General features: G+C 35.5%; 1 protein-coding gene across 2 annotated transcripts in view; it reads right to left on the bottom strand.

Moving 5' to 3' along the window:
* Positions 1-21,268, bottom strand: part of ITGA2 (integrin subunit alpha 2) — an 80,998-nt gene that overhangs the window by 16,584 nt on the left and 43,146 nt on the right. For both annotated transcript variants that reach the window (XM_023525131.1, XM_011383610.2), the window contains 13 exons: positions 19,790-19,940; positions 19,366-19,531; positions 17,436-17,512; positions 15,468-15,606; positions 14,433-14,578; positions 12,651-12,794; positions 10,819-11,022; positions 9,988-10,124; positions 7,525-7,664; positions 4,228-4,379; positions 1,955-2,065; positions 1,321-1,403; positions 778-919 (listed from right to left, as the gene is read on the bottom strand). In XM_023525131.1, coding sequence (XP_023380899.1) covers positions 778-919; positions 1,321-1,403; positions 1,955-2,065; positions 4,228-4,379; positions 7,525-7,664; positions 9,988-10,124; positions 10,819-11,022; positions 12,651-12,794; positions 14,433-14,578; positions 15,468-15,606; positions 17,436-17,512; positions 19,366-19,531; positions 19,790-19,940 — 1,792 coding nt within the window. The remainder of the gene's footprint in view (positions 1-777; positions 920-1,320; positions 1,404-1,954; positions 2,066-4,227; positions 4,380-7,524; positions 7,665-9,987; positions 10,125-10,818; positions 11,023-12,650; positions 12,795-14,432; positions 14,579-15,467; positions 15,607-17,435; positions 17,513-19,365; positions 19,532-19,789; positions 19,941-21,268) is intronic.

Here is a 21,268-nt window from a genome sequence, read left to right as displayed (position 1 = left end):
TCATGAGAAGAAAACAAAATCATATGTTGGTGTGTATATTTTAAATAATGCAAAGATTCTTTTTTTAGCTTTCCACAGGTTTTTTTTTTCCTCTTTAAAATAAGAAGTTGTCATTTGGCACAGGAAATTTAAACACTGGAATGAGAATAGGTTTAGAATACCACATCTATTAAGTCCACATTGACTTTATACTAGATGAAAACATTTTAAAATTCTTTCATCAAGTAGGTAGATAATTTGGAAAATCTCAGTCTTTCCCTCCTTTTCTTTTTGTTGCCTAGTGGCTGAGAAGGGACCAGGGAGCATTCATGGTCAAGTGTGTTCCTGGTATAGTCATCAGCTTGATTAACTGACCTCGCTGGAATGCATCATCTTGGCTGTCACAAGACTGGTGGCTGAGCTGTGGGACTCCTGACTCCTCAGAGCAAGTGCAGCTCGTAGCATCTGTGCACCACCACAGCAGCCTCATCACACAGATGGCTAAGAAGAGTTACACGAGTATCTGGCCACTACTGCAAGTCTCAGGGCAAAGGAAAAACTGACCTAAATTGTGAAGCGGATTGGCCTAGCTACAGAGCCAGGCTATGTTCTCATGAGGTTTAACTAGTCGGGAGCCATAAGGTTAGGATTGATCATAGTTAAAGGGCTTCCTTAACTATGATAATCATGGTTAAGTGCTTCTTCAGACAATAGAGAGGACATGGAAGTTTGAGTGTAAGGAAGACGGTAATTGACAACGAGAAGGAGACACAATAGCCATCGGATGTCATCACGTACCGGCATGGACCAGGAAGCAAAAAACAAGTTTTCTGAAAAATCAACAACAATTGCAGTGTTGTATGCACTTTCCTTTTTGTTTTTCAGTGTTACTGAAAATGTTAATCTTTTGTTTTGGTTGCTAACAATAAAGGGTTGGTCTCTGTTAAAAAAGGAGAAAAAGGAAAAAGGAGTCATTAAGGGGAAAAAAGGCCAGATTCAAACACTTCACTCATTAAAAAATATAAACTCTTTAGATTTATTTGGAATATTCCTTAATAATAGACTATCTTCATTGTAAAATGATATCGACAATAAATAAGTAAATGCTCTTGGTTATCTCTTACAATTACATTGAAGGGAATGGAATCATCAAATATAAATGGTTTTATATTATTGTTTTACGACTATATGGATGGTAGAAATTGAAAGTTAGATTTTAAAGATCTTTATTATGTATGTTTCTTTTGTAGAAAAAAATCTCTATAAACATTCATTTGAGTAACATAGCCCAATGTGTCTTATATTTCTACATTTTACAATGAGTTTTAAAGTAAAGCTTACTGAGCAGCTGGCAGCTGTTGGACATCTAGAACTAGGTCAGATATGCAAACTCCATCGTCACCACAGTCTTTATAGAATGGGATCTACAAAAAAAGGAAGAACAATTCCAGTCATCTGCACTTGAGTTATAAAAGCAGATTGGGGAAGAAGACATATTGTAGTATTCTTTTTACATAAAGTTCAGAACTATGCCAAACTAAATACTGTTTTAGGAATATATACATCCTTAGCAATATCAGAAAGAAAAGCATTGATAAATGCAAAATTCATGGTGATCTTGCCTGGGAAAGCAAGAAGAAGGCGGATCTGACGGGGGTGGGGAGGGGTACAGAGAATGTAGAGGTATTGGTAACATTTTATTTTTTAAGGGGGTCGTCAGCACAAGGTGTTTGCTTCCTTGGTATTTATTTCTTCAACAAATATTTATGGCTGGGAACAGAGCAGTGAACTGAGACAAAAATCTCCACCTTCATGGAATTTACATGCTGATGAACTTTATACAGAAGTAATTATATTTCCTTTAAAAAATTAACAATTAAAAGGCTATGTTCTAAGTATCTTTCAGACACTACTGTAGTGACTATGAAACTTTGCTTAGTCAGTCTGAATTCTAGAAAGGGCAAACTGCACTTACACTGAAGACCTTGGCGGACTCGGAGTAGGCTTCAAGGGCGGGGCTGGTGCCAGGGTTTTCCAGGCTGATGTTCACACACAGATCCAAGGAGTTGACAACATCAGAGGGCTCCTAAACACACGCACACACAGTTTATTAGGGCACAGCAGCTTCAAAACAAGAAAATGACCACAATTGTGTTTACAATCAAGAGCACAGTCTACTCTCAATTATGTAGAATATCCTTGTTTTGAATTTTCAGGACTCTTGCTTCTTCTCTTCCGTCCTAGTTCTGCTCTTAGCCTCCCACTACTAAGAAACTTAAAGATGTAGGTTCAGTAAACATCTGAAGCAGCAATTCCTGGTTAAGCTCATTAGCAATCTCATAATTTACACACAAGTAATTATAAATAGTTAGGTGATATGTCTGGTTTTAATGCTCAGAAGACCCCTTTGTTAGTACCTGGCCTTCGAGTTGTTGGCTATGTCCTTTTAATTCCTACTGCCAAGACTTAGGAGTCAGCTGTCCTGACCACATCTTTGGAACTCAAAGAATAGCGTACTCAGGGCTGCTTGTCAGGCAGTGGATAAGAGTCTCCTTTCCTTAGTCAGAACCTAACTCTGTTTTATGAAACCAGATAAAGGTGTTGCCCACATCTGAAACCATGTTCCCCAACTTCTGGCTCTAGGTGTTAGAAGCTGCAATGCTCCTTGCACGTATAAGGTGATGAGTGAATCACTCAACAGTCATCGAAGCCGATGCTACCCAGCTACAAGTACTACTTCTTCACTTTGCGTTTAGTATAAATGGTGAGGGATTTGCAGCATTGTAGGAGTCACGGTCTCCTTTGTAATGTGAAGATGCCAAAACAGGGCCGCAAGTGTCATCTAGTAGTCCTCTTGCAAACATCTTCTCAGGTCATTTCAGGAAAGAACATTGTACAAATGATAAACACTAAAAATTGAATTTGCCTTCTCCTGAGAAGTGATATTTTTGTTATCATTTAGTCCATTCATGGGCAGGACATACTGCTGTCTTGAGCCTTTTGGGGGGCCTAACTACTAAGATGGCTTCCTGACTCCATGGCAATGCTTCCTTACTTGGCTGCAGGGTTGGCACATAGGATGGACTTTGGTACTGATATCTAATATGACATGTTAACTGGAATGTCTCTCAGCTGACCAAAGTAACACATACCTTCTAAAAACTTCACAAGTGCACACGAGAGTGAACAGGATCTACAAATGAACAGCCAGGCTGTCTTCATTCCCCGACAATGGATCACATGTCTAATTTGATCTACCACTTAGCACAAGGATAGGAAAGAATGGAAACCAGCTTTTATTTCTTTAAATAATCTGTATAGTTGGCCCCTTAACAACCAAGAAAGTCCAGGCCTCTGCAAATTAAAAACCTTCATCTTGAACAATAAGCAACTCAACTGATTTTAATTCATCTTAAGTATTAACTCATATACTTAACATTTGTGTTTCTGCACCATCCATCTACATAAGGAATATCTGGGGCTGCCGCTTAAACCTGCATAATTCCCTGGACCTTCAAACTTAGAACATGCATTTTGTAAAAGTTTCCTCGGCAATTCTTAAGTGTCTTAAACTCTGAGAACCATATTCTAGAAAAGTTCTTAAACAGCTCTTTTAAAAATGGGTTCTTGAGTAAATTACACTTTCAAATACCATTATGTGGTTTCTAGGGGGAAATATTCATGTAATTTATAAAATAAATTTCCCATTGGAAGTTTTCTACTAAGAAGCCTTTTTCCTACTTGGAAGATTTTTAGAATCCATTTGAACTATAGTAATTATGGCATAAAATTAGAGCAAATAATTTTTACCTCATCATTTAACATCCTTCATTTATATTAATTTAAATCCAATAGTAGAAAACACATTGGGATTGTCCTTTTCAGCAGCTTAAAAATGAATAAAATTTTTTCATGATAATAATATGTTGAAATAAAATTTATTGTCAACTGAAAGCTCTCCTCGTTAAATATTTAATAAAGCAGTGTCTTTGATTTCTTTAAGAATCTTATATTTAGCCATTTTAGTTGCAATCTCAAATAAAATTTAATGCTACTAACTCATTAATAATAGAATATGAATATATATTAGCATAAAGGAAATATGCTTCCTGTTCATAGAATTAGAAAAGAAAAACATTAATTAGAAGGGCAAGCATTTTCTACCTTATTAGTTTCCATTTTAGATTTTCATTATTCTTTAGTCTTTAAGAAGAAATAGAATGAAAAGATATGACTCCGAAGCCTCACCTGTATGAGGATGATGAACTCAGAGCAACTCTGTGCTTGATGTACTATCATATTCTTCTGCAGGCACCTTTCATTATTTTCTTTAAATAAACCCCTGGAGGTTACTCTGGATGAATATAAGTCTGCATCAATTGTGATGTTATATGTAATGGCTATGATAAAAATCATGAAGAAATGTTATTACAAAAAAATTTTTTTTTAAGGAAAAAGCATCTCTGTTTTTTTGTGTCTTATTGGGTGAAGCCTCTGACTTTGAGGAAACATAAAAATGGTCTTTAAATTGTTGAATTGTGAACTGTGGATTGCCCATGACTTTTGTAATTCTAGCTCTGGTTAGATATACATGACTGTGGGTACAAAGAAATGTGATTCAAAGAAACGTAGCTCGAAGCAGTGGAAAGAAAAGTGGACTTGCCACCAAGAGATCTACAGAATGAAGTTGGTCAAAATAATCCCTCAAACATCATTTTCCAAACATCATTGATAACACAGTGATATAAAAAGGAAAGGAACAGTTATCGAGTACCTACAATTGAACACATTCTTATATGTTACTTTACATAAGTTTTACCATAAATCTGGAAAGTAGATATTACCCTATTTTTCAGATAGTGAACAGAATAAAAGAGGTAAAATAATTCACCTTAGTTCACACAGCTAGGGCATGGTCAGAAATAAAATTTGGGGAATTTTGAAATCGGAGCCCATGTTCTTGCTATTTCTATGCGGTTGTGGGGATTAACTGTTATTTGAGGATTAACTGAGATATTCCAAGGGAAGATGTATAGTACCTGGCATATTCTAGATGCTTCCATGAGGAAAGGCATACAACATTGCAGTAATAAGTGCTTAATCAGACAGACTTGGTTTGAATCCATCTGTGAGCTGACCGACTTTAGGCAATTTGTTAAACCTCTTTGAACCTCCATTTCCTCATCTACAAACCAAAGATAATACTAACCCAGGGCAACAGACACGAAAAACAAATGTGATAAAACTGATGTCAGTTGCCAGTGTCTAAACTATCAGAACCTTCAGCTAAAGTCTGCTGTTCAAAATTGAGAGAAATCTGATACTATTCATAGCACCAAATGCCTTATTTGGGGTTACTCTATCTTATTTTATTACTTTCAATATTTTAAATGTTGAATAGACTTCCAAAAACATTAAAATATCTATTAAAGGTATTGTAAGATTTTTCTTGCTCCAATGACTTAAGGAGGTCAACATAGATAAAATATAACAGAATCAAATGAACTAAATATAAGTGGTAAAAATAATGCGAAGGAAAAATAATGATAGGGAGATGATTGTAGCTGGGACAAAGTTAGTATACATGATAATACTGTGTCATTTTTTTCAAACAGCTTAGTAAAAATGATAAATAGTCTCATGGGCAATATAGTAATTTCTATGTCATTAAATTTAAACCGGAATATGCACCTGATACAGTAAACAATAGAGACCATATGCTTTATAAATTCATTTTTCAAATTTGTCAACATGGAATTCATGTCTTATATAATATTATTGCTAGTCAAGCAATTAAGCAATGATCATGATTGGCTTGTCTCTACGGACCTGAAGGCATCAAGGAAAAAGATTGAAAGGGAAAGGTGCCAAACAGCAAGACCCAGATGCCCTCCAGCAAGTGGAAGGAGAGGAAAGTGTCTGAGAGCAGAAATCCTCTCCCAAGTGTGTGGCAACAGAAGGAGTTAAGTGTAGTCAAAAGAAAAGAGAGACATGAGAAATCCATGTTTCAGCTCCAGGAGAGGTAACCAGCCAGCCATGTCTGCCAGCTTATGTATTTTCTAAATTAATCTTTTAGGCAGGCTAGCTACTTAATAATTTTTTCTACAGTTTTATTGAGATAATCATCGACATATAATATTGTCTATGTTTAAAGTATAAAGTGTAGTGATAATATATATGTGTGTGTGTGTGTGTGTGTGTGTGTGTGTGTGTGTGTGTGTGTGTATAAATGATTACCACAATAAGGTTAGTTAACACATCCATCGCCTCACAGTTATAACTTTTATTTTGTTGTAACTTTTAAAATCTACTTTTAGCAACTTTCAAATAATAATATTTGAAATTTAAATACATAATAAATACAGCATTGTTAACTATAGTCGCCATGATGCACATGACATCTAACCCCTTAATGGTCACACGGTAATGATTTCTGACTCAACTGATCATGGCTACTCAGATGGACGTGCTATAAGGCAGGTCTGTGAAATGTGCTACTCAGAGTTGGGTCAGTGTTTGAGCACCTGAAAGGAAAAATGCCAGATATATAGAAAAAGTAGGAAAATAGGGAACGTGTGCCAAGGTGTGGATCTAACTTCTGCTTTGTGTTCTTAATCTATTTATTTCTTGGTATCAATTGTGACAAATAATTTGCCTCTATATTCCCAGTCTTTAAGTTAGTTTGTATACCACTTAATGACATGCATGTAGAAACTACCAGTTTCTAAAGTTTAGAGCCAAAAGCTGATGCAGGGGGATTATGAAACAGCAGCACACAAAAGACGGTAGAATTTAATCAAGTGCTAAATCAATTGCTACTTATGGAGGGCGTGGAGACAGTTAGCTCAGGAGGGATGAAGTGAAGATAGAGTGGTTAGAAAAGAGGATGTGGGACCTCACCCAGGTCCTGAAAGGGACTTGACTGGTCCAAGAGAGAGACAACCACAATTTCTGTTTGACATTTGCCCACAGTTTTCTTCACTGTTTCTTGCTAATAGAACATGTCTCAGACTTTTATTCACTCCTCTGGATTATTTAGAAAATTTAAAATGCTGGGTATAAATCATATATTGTTTTGTATTCTCTCTCTCAATATTTCATGCTTATTGATTCCTCAGGAATAGGAACAATATGGGGCACTTGTACTAAACACACTCTGTCTATCTAGATTATGGCAGAGCCAACATACAGTGCTCTCACTTAATATGGGCTGTAATCCAGTGTAATCTGTCTGTGCCCAAGGTTTTAAGTAAGGGACCTGTGGGTGAGAGAAACTCGAAGGATAAAGTTGGGAGAGTCCATGATTATGTCATAAGAATTACAACTTTCTGCAGCAGAATATCACATTCTAGAGATTGTGACAGAGGGAGATCTAAACAAGCCTTCCATGCCTAATTAACCATTCTCAGGCACCTAAACTGTGTGGCAATTTAAATGTCTTCAAGTTCAGACCTTTATTTTTTGGGGCTACAAACTCGAAGTATAGATTATATTTAAGACTAAAAGCAAATTTATCTCCATACAGATTATTTTAGGTCTACTCACCCACTTGATTGTTTTGCTTAGTAGGTCTAAATTTTGCACTGAAGCAGAGTTTGAGGTTTATCTCAGCATTCTTGTTGAACAAAGTGATTTTTTCTGGTGTGAATGAAGCATCTACAGATACATCAGCAATACTTTGTGACCTGAAAGACATAAATGGAAACAGATAGATTGACATATTGTTGAATGCACATATTATAACCTTTACAAGGGAGACCCAGTGCCAACATTATCCAATTATTCTCTCCACTCTCTAAGCACTTTAGCAGTATTTTAGATTTGAAAGCTCTAAGATGGCAGGTAAGGATATGTTTTTTGTTTGTGACTGTATTACCAGCACAATTCACAGTTAATATTTTTTGTTTAATGAACTCATACATGAGCACAGGATATGAATCTGCAGCCTCTTTGCAAATGAAGTACAAAGTCATGGTCCCTGTTGTGTTTTGTCAGGTGGAAGCAATGATATTCACTCTTCTCACAAAGGTAGAGGAGAGAGCAGTTGGCAAGGTGGGGGTGGCAGGGCTAAGGAGTGTGGTCGTGGTTGTTTCCTTGTTGCTTTAGTGGCTGACAGTGAGTCTTTGAAGTGTGGCATATGATCATGATGGTGGCAACTAGCCTGATGCCAGAAAATGGCTTTGGTGTGTCCATCTCAGGTAGGGTATTACAGACTAATGACTAGTTTAGTCTTTTCGATATCTGAAAGGCTTTCCCATACACATGGCCTCATTTGCTTCTACAACACTCCTATGAAATGGGTAGAAAAAATATTATTTCCATTTTATTAACGAAAAAGTCTGAGACACAAAGACATCTAGTAACTTACCAGTTTACTGAGTAATAGTTATTAGCGAGTGAGAGATTAGAACCCATGGTCGAATTCCTTGGCTAGTGGAATTGGTACTTCATCATAATAAGCCTTACGCACACCCTTAACTATTTGCAAAGCAGCAAGTAATAATTAATAATTTTTCTGTTTTGAAAAGTACCACAAGAAGACATAGAAAACATTTTCTTTTAATTTCAGGCCTTGAGTCCATTGAAAGATTATTTCAATAGTTAATCATGAATCTATCAGGTCCCCTGACAAGCAGTCATAAAACAACAAATGCAGCCTGTCTTCAAACGTACGAGATCTACAACGTCTAAGTGAAGGATTTCTTTAAGTCAATCTCTTTGAGAAGCCGAGCACTTATCCCAATAGAGATGGGATTGATTTAAGTTATTTTTGTAAACTTGTTTTTTAAAAATTATGCTCAGGAGGTCTCCAGAAAAACCAGTCTCTGCACCTTATGGGAATGTGACCACAATATGGCATTAACCTTGCTTGGCTGAACCTTAAAAAGCTGATTTGATTTCATGTGTCTTGATTTTTTTGAAGAATTAAATCCATCTTTAAAGAAAAAGTTTGGCCATCATTGACTATATTAAAGAGAATGTCATAGTATAGTAAGAATATAGCCTACCAAGGAAGAAGCCTACCAAGATGGTTATAGGGCAGCGTTCACCGAAAAGCATGATTTCTTATTGTTTAAAAATCAGTCATATAATTATGTTATCACACCTCGTACTTTTCTAATGGTATGCTACTCTTAATTGATTTTTATTGATTTTATTTGATAAATATATTTTCTTATTTTTTAGTCTTAAATATTATCCTTGAGTTTTATTTTTTACACACTAAGATTTCATTAAAACAATGCACAAATACAGTGCATTTCATCCTTTAAAAGCACAAGTGAGATACTATAAACAGTATCATGAAATTCAGAAACAGCACGGCATCAATACGTAATGTTTTTCTATTCTTGATGCATCTGGACATTTAAAGCACATTTTTCAACAGAAACAAATTAATGAATGGCTGAACTATATTTTCTTAGGAACTCTTGATCAAATTCTCAGTTTCTTCTGATTCCATTCTCTCACCAGCCCAGTATATTTATTTTTGTCCTTGAATTGATTATTGTTCCCCCACACTGCTCTTCAACTCCTACTGAGGTCAATGAGAGGTCTGCTTAACCTAAATAATGGCTGCTTGTTTATGACTAATAATTCTAAAAAAATACCTTTTAACTACACAAGAAGTTGCACTTAACTTGGGTGGTCCAAGTGCTCAGGAGTTTTAGGCTGTTCTCATGAAGTTTCCTATCTGTGCGCTGAGGTAAGCCTATTTGGAAGATAGTGCTCCAGAATATCCCGGATGATCATTAAAGGGCTTTGTCTTTTCAATGCACTTCTGCTCACCACAGAGAAATGAGAAACTTGGTTCTAATGTTAGGAAAATATTTTTTTTTCTCCCACCAGAGAAAACATATTCCTTCCTTTATGTAAACCATGACACGTAAGTGTCCTAGAGTCTTATGTAATGGACGTGGGTTTTCCACAATACCAGCACAGCAATCTGTTCTACTTAGCAGGTCATTTTTTAGTTATCTGGTTTGTGTCTGGCTCTCACTGACTCACCAGAGCTGAACAACTTGTCCAAAGGCACCGATGGATACATCGGTGATGGAATCCCCATTTAAATCTTCAAAGCCATCCAAGGATCTCCCAAAGTACTGGAGATGACTCCTAAAGGCTCCATCAGATCCCAAGATTTTCTGAAAGAGCAAATTTGACATGAAATTATAGTGCATGACTGTAACAGGAAAAAGGCAGCTTTTACATGGCATTGTTATATTTGCTACATAGCCATTTCCTAGGTTGCTATAGTCTTCACAAAATTTCATTGATCTTTTAATCACATCTTATCTGATCTGTTTATCATTCTTGCAGCCACATTTTCATCAAAGAAACAGCATGAATCTTAACATAAAAATCACAAACCAGCACAAAGCAATGGAGGATCAGTGGGCTGAGAAGGAGTTGATGCAAGCTTAGGTCCTGATTCCTCTCCTACCTCATTGTGGTCAGGTCTTTACTCAAACTTTGCCTTCTCAATCACCTTCTTGCCATCCTTTCAAATACCTGATACCTCCCATGCCTGTTTTAGCTTTTCAAAAAATTCCTTCTCACGTATTACTATCTAGGACATGTTATTTTATTTATCTTATTTTTCCTCCGTCTCCTCCACAAGAATATAAGATCCACAAAGAGCAGAATTTTGTCCTGTTCTTTACAGCATCCTCAAAGTCTAAAACAGTCCTTGACACACAGTAGCAGCTCACTAAATAGTTAATGAATGAGTGAATAAAGTTACAAAATAAGAAGATGGATCGGATGGTCCTCATGATACTCTGTAGCACTAACACGATTTACTCACACATAAATACATCACCATGAAGTTCAGATTACCTGGGAATACTTTGTGCGAATGGTGTTCTCATGACCGTTGTAGATGTACACAGCGCCAGAGTTCTGATTTTCCAAAGGCGAGCCAACTATCACATCATTAAAGCCGTCCATGTTGATGTCTGAGAGAGCTGCAATAGCTGAACCAAACCGAGCATTTTCAACACCCTCGGGGCCTTCAAGAAATTGGTGCCAATTCAAAATGCCCTTGCAAAAGAGAAAAAAAAGAGAGACGATTAAAACAAATCTTACAACTTTTATAATTAATATACTCAGCAGATGATACCCAAATCAATTTGCCAACTGTTAAAAGTGGATAGGATGGTAAACCTAGATTTCAAAATTCTCTAATTATGTTGAGAATTATAAATAAAAATTTTACTAAGTAGGGCCATAGAATATCTGCTGGTGAAAGGATGCAATTCTCTTTACTGTAGCTACACAATCTACTTGAAAGTATCCATTCCTTTGTCTCCTTTCCCTCAATATTAGGATCTTCACCTGTTTCTAAACCTTTTGCTTTAAAATTTTCTGGTGAAAATCTACTAACATCTTGAATAAAATTTAGGTAGAGACAAATTAAAATACAATACCTTAATTTAGATTTTTATTTAAAAATTACTGAACAGTGACATAATTATTAATAGTATAGGAACTGAAAAATGAGATTGTTAATATTCCATTATAAGAAATGCTAAGTAATTCTGCCCAAAGATACTTCCTTGTAAAAGACACAATTGTTTTTTCAGATTTTGAAATCAAGAATAAAAATATTTCATGACTTCACAAGAAAGTAATGCCCCTCAACCATGAAACTGGGTCAGTGTTGATTCTTTCTCCTCTATAATAATCTTCCAGAAATCAGTTTGCTATTAAGTTTGATAAAGCACTGGGAGATCTTCTCACCTTCAGCAATTAGTTAAGAATAGTTGACGAGCAAGAAACTTAAGAAAGAAGGATTTGTTAAATTTTCAAACAAATAGATATGCCCTCCCTTTACTGAATACTCAATACATGCTTTAGAATTGTATTAATTGATTCTGTTTAAGGGCTAATTTTTACATTAATTTAAATAAATAAGGGAGGACATTATCACAATAGCTAGGCATTATATTTATTGTATTAATATCAGCTTCTCTTTTTTCCCTTCTATAGTCATCCAACTTTCTATGTCACTATGTGCATGGATTTAGAGTTCAGTCTACAAGTTGGAAAAACTGTGCTTTTCCATGTTAGAGTGTGCTAAGTTTTATGTGAAAGGACTGGAAATTCCAAGAGTTGGACATATTATCTAAATGTTACACTAAGCAATGGAATTTCCTGACAAACTAATGTAGAAAGCATCCAGGATCACATGGAGGTTTCCAAGGCACCTGGTACGATTTGTACTTTTAACCGTAAAATGTTAACAAGGTAGTTTTGACCTGTTATTGTCATTTAAAGAATAATTGGATAAGATACTTGAGAAATACACAGATGTGTTGTGTGTGTGTGTGTGTGTGTGTGTGTGTGTGTACACATGTGTATATTTAAAAAATGATGTGTATTTATAATAACTTTATTTGTATAAGAGAATCCATATTCAAAGACTTTTCATGGAAAATGGCAATGCACTATATATTAAGGTCTAGGTTATGCTTTTTAATGTGATTTTAAAAATCATAACTTAATGGTGACATCCTCATAATGATGAAACGTAAACCATATTGTATATGAAAATTATCATTATATTTATCAATCATAAATTTTCTTTATTGTGCAAAAATGCAGATTAACTTTTCATTTACCAATATTAAAGCAAATTAAACTAAGTTGATGTAATAATTTTTTTTTACCTTTGTGATAGTAAACAGGTAGACTCTTCCTTCCTCTTTCTTTAGGTGGTTCATGTACATTGGTGCACCTACCAAGAGCACATCTGTAATGGTGTCTTTATCCACATCAACTGAACACAGCACACTACCAAAATAGGAGCCAATCTGGAGTAATAAAGCAAAGTAACCTTAGGATTCCTGGGATTCATATACTCCTAATATTATACTGAACTTTTATTTACTCGTTCAAGACAAAAAATGGGTGTTTACTATTAATAAAGTGCTAAGAACATAAAGATGGATAACAGTCACCTCTCTCAGGTTGTATCACCATTTAAGTCTCTTAAACCTTAGTGTGCACAAAAATCACCATGAAAGTTTCTTTAAAATGCAGATTCCTGTGACCCATTATTAGAGATTCTGATACAATGCCTAGGATGAGATCCGGAAAACAGTGTTTTAAATAAATACTCCAGGTGTTTCTGATGCTGGTGTGTCAAAAACCACATTTAAAAGTGAAACACTTAGAAGGTATATGGGGTGTGTTATAGAGATGGGGGGAGGGGGTGAGGGAGGTGGAACAAATAATTGTGCTTCTATGGTAAAACATAATAGAGGCAAGTATCAAATGCTGTGTGATCACAGTGCAGTGGAGTCAGGAAGACTTAGAAAGATTAATACTTGAATTGCATCTTAAAGGACGACGAGGAGTTTTCTAGGTGAAGAGGAGTTGTAAAACATGAGTGATTTAAGTGTCTATGGCATGATCTGGGTCAGGAGAGTAATTGCCAGATAGATTGGGACAGCAGGAGATAAAGTGAAATGAGAGGCTGGGGATTTGAGTATTCATTGCACTCAACCAAAGTTCAATGCATGCCTCTGTGAATACCTCTTAAGGATTTGGAAATGAATAAGAAATGACTCCTCGTCAAAATAAAAGCACCTTTCTTTAGAATATTAAAGAGGAGAGAAAAGTATGTGACCATAGTTGGTTTTGGGTTAAGGAAGTCGAAGACTCAGGTCTTCTTCTTGGAAAAGTCATAGAGATAGTGGAATGAGACTTAATCCCAAAGAAAAATCTGTGGATACTCAAGGAAGAAAAGTCTGTGTTGGTTTTCAGAGATCCACGATGCTCATTTCAAATATGTGCCAAGCCCATGGGTGAAAACTGCTTTGTAAGGAAATAGGAATCTATCAGCTGGCCTTCGCTCTAGTGGGCCATGACTCAGAGTCATGACAACTTCCGACTACAAAACTGTCACACATCAGAAGAAAGTGGCAGAGAAGAGAGTTGCTTTACTTTTAGAAAGGTCAAAGCGACAGTTCACCTTGACGGGCCCAGATGCAGTAGCTCAGTTTTTACAATGCTATCCTGCTTCTTTCTTCTCATTATTTCTCCTCCCAATCCTTGGCCTCTAGGAGGGGCTTTTGCCTACAAAGCAGTGGTTAGGTGCCTGTCATTATGGCTAAATAAAGTTATTAATCTGGAGAATTAAAAATATGGAATAGGAAGGAGCCAAACAACACAGGCTTTGAGGCCACTGGGGACTGGGTTTTAATGAAAGCTCAACCCCATGAAAGCTATGTGACCTTAGAAAGGTAGTTAATCTCTCAGTGACCCGTCAAAAGAAGATGGTAGATCTCTTTAAAGATTTAAAGAATATTCAAGTAAATGCAGATTGCAGAGCTAGCCACAGGGTAGGCACTCAATAAATGGTAGATTTTATTTCTACCAACTCCCTACTCCCCACCTGCTCCAGTTGTTCCTAAAATTAATTTCACTTGCTAAACAATGGACTTTACCTGGTCACCTCTGTGAGTCTGGATAACGGTGACATTGCCATTCTCGTTTACACTGTAAAGCACTATCTGGCCAGTATAATTTGCCCGAGGAGCACCAGCAACAAAGTGGACACTTTTTCCAGTAGAAACTGCAGCCACAGAGTAACCTAGGAGACAGAGTTACAAAATAAGTACTATTGAATATCTTAGTTAAATAGGCTTGCAAAGTTAGTAGAGATGATCAGAGGTCCTTTCTTGTTATGTGTGAGGCATAGTTCCTAGTGTCCCGGGCATATCATTGAGGGCATGTCTTCTTTTTCCTTAAGTGAACTGTTCCTTCCCTTTGACTGGCAGCACTGTCCTGCATAGGTGAGACATCTACCTATAAAGCTAGATTTTGGGTTGTCTCCATCAGCCACTCATGAACTTGGCACTTGACAAATATTTCTTTAATGAATAACTAAATGAATTTAAAGGTAATGTTGCACAGTGGAAAGAACATAGGCTTTGGAGTCAGACAGTCCCAGATCCAAATTCTGGATTTGCCACTTACTAAGCTGTGGCACCTTAGGCAAGTTGCCTAACCTCCTTGGCTCTTGAAAGTACAATGGGGATAATAATACTTCAAGAGTTGTTGGAAGAGTTTAAATGTTTACGTCAGAAGAATAGCCAGCTCAGGAACTGTCCCAGAGTAGATACTCAAAATTGGTGGCTGCTTATTATAGGAATAAAAAGGCTAAGAACTCTAAATTAATATAAGACTACCACTTACTGTATTGGTTTTTAGGAACTATTTCTATTTTGGAGAAACACAATCATGTCCCAGGAATAACAACCACTTGAACAGCCAGAAGAGATTAGTGAAGATAATACAATGTTTCCTTAAGTAGTTATGGGTGAAGGCCTGATTGGCAGAGTCAACATAAATATGTGTAATAAATTTAATAGATAGATGATAGTTTAAGGGCTGTGCTAAAGTGATCCTGAGATTCAACAAGGTACTAGTTTGAAGGAAAGGAACTTGAATTTGCTGAGCCAAATGCTGCCATACTTTACCTAAATATGAACTGTGATTTCTATCTTGCAGAGTTTGGTCGAAGGCTTGTTTAGGAAAGATCAAATGTCCATGAGATGTCTGCTGAACAATAGTCCCACTCCAGTCATAAGCTCCTACTGCACCCAGCATCAGAATATCCTAAAATAATTGAAAAATGAAGATCAATAAAACAAATCACCCTTAAAGCATAAGAATGCAGGAGAAGCAAAAATGTTGAAATAAATCGTCTAGATTTAAGGAAAAAAAGCATGATGAAGTAAAATTATACGAATATATGTTGATGTATTTCAGAATTATTTTAATATGTTTGTGCTGAAGAACAAGCCTTCCCTTGGGCTATGCTATTTTGAGCTTTATTTAGTATGATACATTATATAGATATATCTTTGTAATAAGCTGTAGTGTCACAAAGAGCATAGTTCAATTCAAATTTCAATTCAAAAGCACGTATTTGCAAATACTGAACAGTTGTGAGGCTTTAGAAAGGGATCAGAAGGGAGCCTCCAGGCTCACAGATTCTTTTTTTTTTTTTTTTTTTTTGTGGTGACATTGGTTAATGAAATCCACAGATTCTTAAGAAAAGCTCACAGGCAGACATGAGGCAGGTGTGAGAAACAGGAAGTGCTGCTGACAGAGGAGGCGTTGGAAGGTGCTTATCCCACCTATGTTGTGGGAGGCCCTATTCAGACCCATTCTGTTTTAAACTTTCTTCTTCACCTTCTTGATTCCTTCTCAAATGTTCCTCATCATCTCTATCCTATCTCATTTATTTTTAAAAAAACACAGCTACATAAGGCACCTGTAGCTGTGAAAGTCGATCTAATGTAAGGAGGACAGACATAGGGCGGCAGGGAAGGCAAAGGGGACCAGCTACTTTGGATCGACTCAAAGCCCGATCTGAATATTTAAAGCTATAAATCCTTGCAGAAGGCAGGGTTGGTCAGAATGGGATTCATTACTTAAAATTTTTGATCTTAGATATTAAGAAACATCAATGATATGAGTTTGGATTGAAAAGTATAAGCCATTAAAGAAGTAGCAAATAGGGAAACGATGTGTTCTATTTTGAGAATAAGAGACCATGCTATTATATAAATAACTGTCATAAATCCGGGACTCTGAATCTGGGGTGCAGTAAGGGGTGTCAGGGAAGGTACAAAGACCTCAGGAAATTGTGTGCAAAGTTCTCTCTGTGTGAATTCCTTTACAATTTTTTTTCCTGAGGGCAAGACCTGTAACTATTATGAGTATCTTTAACGATTAGTGATCCAAGAAAAGTTAGCACTTTTAATTCTAGAGAGAAAATAAGCTGTGTCTAGCCCTTTGTTCTGCTGATTAAATCTTCTGAGTTCATATTTTTCCCTGAATGTTTCTTAGTGTCACCTATCTCTTTGCCCTTTTACTACTCTGCTTATATCCTGAGTTTAGTTAGAATCAGAGGCCCGGGAGATAGATGTCTCTAAGAAAGAAGAATGGGCTTTGCTCTGGGCTAAGAAGACTTCCCACCTCACATTCCTAATTCCTTACTTCTTCAACTATTTTCTGTCTCTGCTGTTAGAAAAGAAATAATTACAGCAACTCAGAATTCAACAATGATAATGATGACAAGAGTTTGTGTTTTTAACAAACTTTTCCAGTAGGTAATTGATTCAAAGGAAATTCCTACAATGATAATACCTTGAATTAATATAGTGCCTGTCCCCTGGAGTGCTCAAAGGCTTTCTTGTATATTATCTTTTTTTTTTTTTCCCCATACAAAATCCCTGTGAAATAGGGAAGGGAAGGCATTATTAACTTCGTTTTTTTGGATGGCAAATCAACAGCACAAAGAAACTAAATGACTATGACTAGAAATCAGAACTGTTGATCACTAGATGATTGTTTTTCCCATTTTAGGTATAAGGCTACTGTGCCCAGAAGTGTTAACTTGAATGACAGCATGGCTGGAAGTTATCTGATATACATACATTTTGAGGAGAGTAATCTGCGCTGAATCCCACTTGTGACATTTCCATCTGGAATTTATCTCCTCCTTGAACAGTACCTGGGAAATAGCAATTTCAAAAACTTATTCGCTGTCATCAATTTTAAATTGAATTTTCAAACACATGCACACGTATGCACACACACACACATACACACAATGTTCTTAAGTTCACTCAGAAATATAGGGCTGGCAGATTTTGGAAAGGAGAATTCACTAAGGAAGTATTCTAAAGTACAGGTATGGAATTCCACGATATTTCTAAAGTAGTGTTTGAAGTTGGCGTTATGGACAAAAAAGGGAACATGTGCTAAACCTGACAAGGTCAGAGGAGGTCAGCGCAGTGGGCCCTACAAACTCAAGGACGAAAAGTAACCACATAGGATGGTCTAAACATAAACATTTCTAACTAAAAGTAGGTTGTGGTGGGTAGCCACATCCTAGGCCTGTCAAGCTTTCTAGACAAAGGTCAGTTTTTGCCTTACATGAGCTCGTCTATTGTCTTTTGCATCTTAAGTAACATACCTTTGAAGTGTCAGAGTAATCTCCTTTTCCAGACCCCTCAGGGTATACCCACTGCACCAGAGCACAAGACCACAGAATCCTTCATCATTTTGTTCCCCAAATACCAGCTCTATGTGCTATAAATGTACCCACCAATGTAAAAGAAGTTTGTGTCTCTCCATTTTACTTTTTATCCAGTCCCAGAAATTTCCCTGCTTTGCTTTCTCTCATCCCCTTTATCTACCACCAGTGGACTTTATATAACCCTCCTTATGTTTCCATTGATTCTAACGTATTAAATAAGCTGCAAAACTGCCATTTTCTGGGGCATTTTCTCAATCGGTTGAGACTTTTGCTTCTTGGCAGCTGTCAGGAAGAATATTCTCTGTAGGTGTGGATGTTTCTTACATTGACAGGATTATTCTTGATTATGTATTAACATATTTATTGATACACTTATGAAGTTCCTAGTATCAAAGGACACAATAAAAGGGATGAGGTAAGATGAAAACTGAGGTGATGGACTTTAAAAACAAATTATCATTACTATCTAAGAAACTACCTGAATTTTTAGTTTTTAAATATTGGTACTTACAAATGCACACATGTCTCAGATACAATGGGGGGAGCTTGGCAGCCGATCTGTAGTGGAGACTGTGTTGCGAGATATTTGGGTTGGCTTCAGGAAACAGAATTTGGGTCATGGGGGACTATTACCAAATGGGAAGCGTGTTCCAGTCCTCCATATGGTGAGCTCTTGAACATGGGCTATTTCTACACTGACAAAACCTTCCAAGGCCGTATAGGTAAATTATTGTAGAGCTGGTAAATAAAATGTTTCCTTGAAATCTGAACTACTAAAAGTCATCACTATATTTTTCTAATTTTAAAGTATACATGTTTTTGTAATCAAATTCAAGAATTTCAGAAATTATAGAATGCAGTATAAAAAAAGTAAAACTTTTTATGATTATAAAAACTATTTACAGTGCAAAAAGATAAAAGTATTTATGAATATAATAGATATTACTAAATTGCCCCCCAAAATATTATATAATTTATAATCTTATCAACAGTGTATGAGCTTCTTTACTTCTCTATAATCTCTCCAAGATTAAACGTTATTAATCTTTGTTATCTTTTAGGCACAAAATAAAATTGATTTAACTTATGTTATTAAATAACTACTAAAATTGGGGATATTTTCTTATGTTTATCGGTCACTGATATTTTATCTTTTATAAAATACTTATTCGTGTTCTTTGACTATTTTTCTTACTGATTTATAAAAGTTCTTTTCATACAAGGTATACAACTTAACATTAACAGAGCAAGTAAGTGGTTATAAAATCAAGAATTCTTGAAAAAAGTTGTAGAAAGAAAATTCTTGAGACTAGGAATTCTTTTACCTTCAATGCTGAAAATTTGTTCTCCTATTGTCCCGGCCTTTTCTAGTAGAGCTGCTTCATCAGACACATTGAAAAAGTATCTTTCTGTTGGAATACTGGCAATTGCTTTAATTTCTTTTATTAAATTTTTAGTATCAAGGGAATTTCTGTTTAAGTACCCAAGAACCTTGAAAATGGAGGAAGAGGAAAAAAAAAGTCACTACTGCTTTACTCCAATTTCCCTATAATCACTTTCTAGACTATTTCTGAACATAGTAGTTCCTCTGGAGATGTAAATCCACATCCTCTTACTTGACAGGAGTGTAAATCAGCAATAAGCAGGAATAGAGTGAAAAATTTCTTTAAATATAAACCTTTGGGAAATGATGTTTAAAGGAACATTTACCCATCAGCTGGGAAACAATTAAACAGAAAATCCACTTACTGCTATGCCAAACCTCAGTATATTGTCATTGTTACACTGATCAATCACGGCTTTCAACATTGAACCATCATGTGATTCACCATCAGTTACAACCACCATTACTTTGGTAGCACCTGGTCGTCCACCAGCAGCTGCTGCATAAGCGAAATGTCTGTGGCAGATAAAATTAAAGAGATACTATCAAAAGATGAAGTTAATATGTGAACCTCTGGTTAGAAATATAAGTAGGAAATTGAGCATAACGCATCATGACTTAGAAATTCTCTCCATTAGTTCTAGAGACATATTTAAGTATGTCTTGTAGAGAAATATAAAAATATAAATCTTGCTTGGCATTAAAATAATTTCCATTGGTTCCACGTTGTGTGTATGTGTTATGTGCATGTGCATATTTATAGCAGGAATCCTTAGAATTACCTTCTGATAATTAAATCCATTAATACTAATCAACAAAACAAAGAAATTCATTCTTGTCATAAATCTTATTCATTGAATTTGCGTTTACTTTTTCAATACAAATTATTTTTTAAAAGTAATAGATACACATGGTAAAAAAAATATATATATATCAAAGCATTTGGAAGCAGATAAAGCAAAAATTTGACACCAAGCCCCTATTCTAAAGGTACTCACTGTTATCATTTTATGTTTCCTTCTAGACAGTGTTTTATCTAGATGTATATCATAGTCTACCCCATACACCTTTACAAAAATGGAGGCATATTCTATATAGTTGTTTTTCTTTTTGATAGAATATCAGCTCATATGATGCCCCTGTTCTTTTTTAACAACAGCATAATATTTCACTGTTTAGAGGCACCATAGTTTATTTAACCAATTCCCCATTATTGGGCATTTAGGGCATTTTGATTTTTTTAAGTAATGTTGTAACGAATGTCTTTTTATATATATCTAGGTGTACTTTTTCAAATGTATATGTATGATAAAATAACTGGAACAAAGAATATAGACATTTCAAATTTTGATGGATAATGCCAAACTGACCTTTAAAAATTTTAAGCAATTTATGTTACCATCAGTGTATAAGAATACATTTCTCCACCTCCTTTCATTAACAATGAGGATTATTAAATTTTTTAATTCAGAGCATTCTGAGAAGTGACAAATAATATGCAATCATAGTTTTATAAGCATTTTTCATTATAAAGAGATAATGAGCATTTTACATATTTATTAGCCATTTGTGTTTCTTTCTCTATGAACTCTTGATTTTTATTTATCTTTGCCCATTTTTCTGTGTTCATTTTCTTAATGTTTAGTAAGCTCTTTTGTTAATAAAGAAAATCATCCTTTGTCATATGTATTGTAAATAATTTCTTCAACTCATTAATCATCTTTTGAATTTTAATGGTATTACTTTTGTACAGATTTTTATATTTTGATATAATCAAATTCATTAATGTTTTTTGTGGGTCTTTTATATTTGACTTGGTATTTTAAAAAGACTTTTTATCTCTT

The sequence above is a fragment of the Pteropus vampyrus genome, unplaced genomic scaffold (assembly GCF_000151845.1).
Source record: "Pteropus vampyrus isolate Shadow unplaced genomic scaffold, Pvam_2.0 Scaffold531, whole genome shotgun sequence".
In the NCBI taxonomy this organism is placed as follows: domain Eukaryota; kingdom Metazoa; phylum Chordata; class Mammalia; order Chiroptera; family Pteropodidae; genus Pteropus; species Pteropus vampyrus.
Note: the sequence above shows the minus strand (reverse complement) of the source record. Positions and strands in the feature narration are given on the sequence as shown.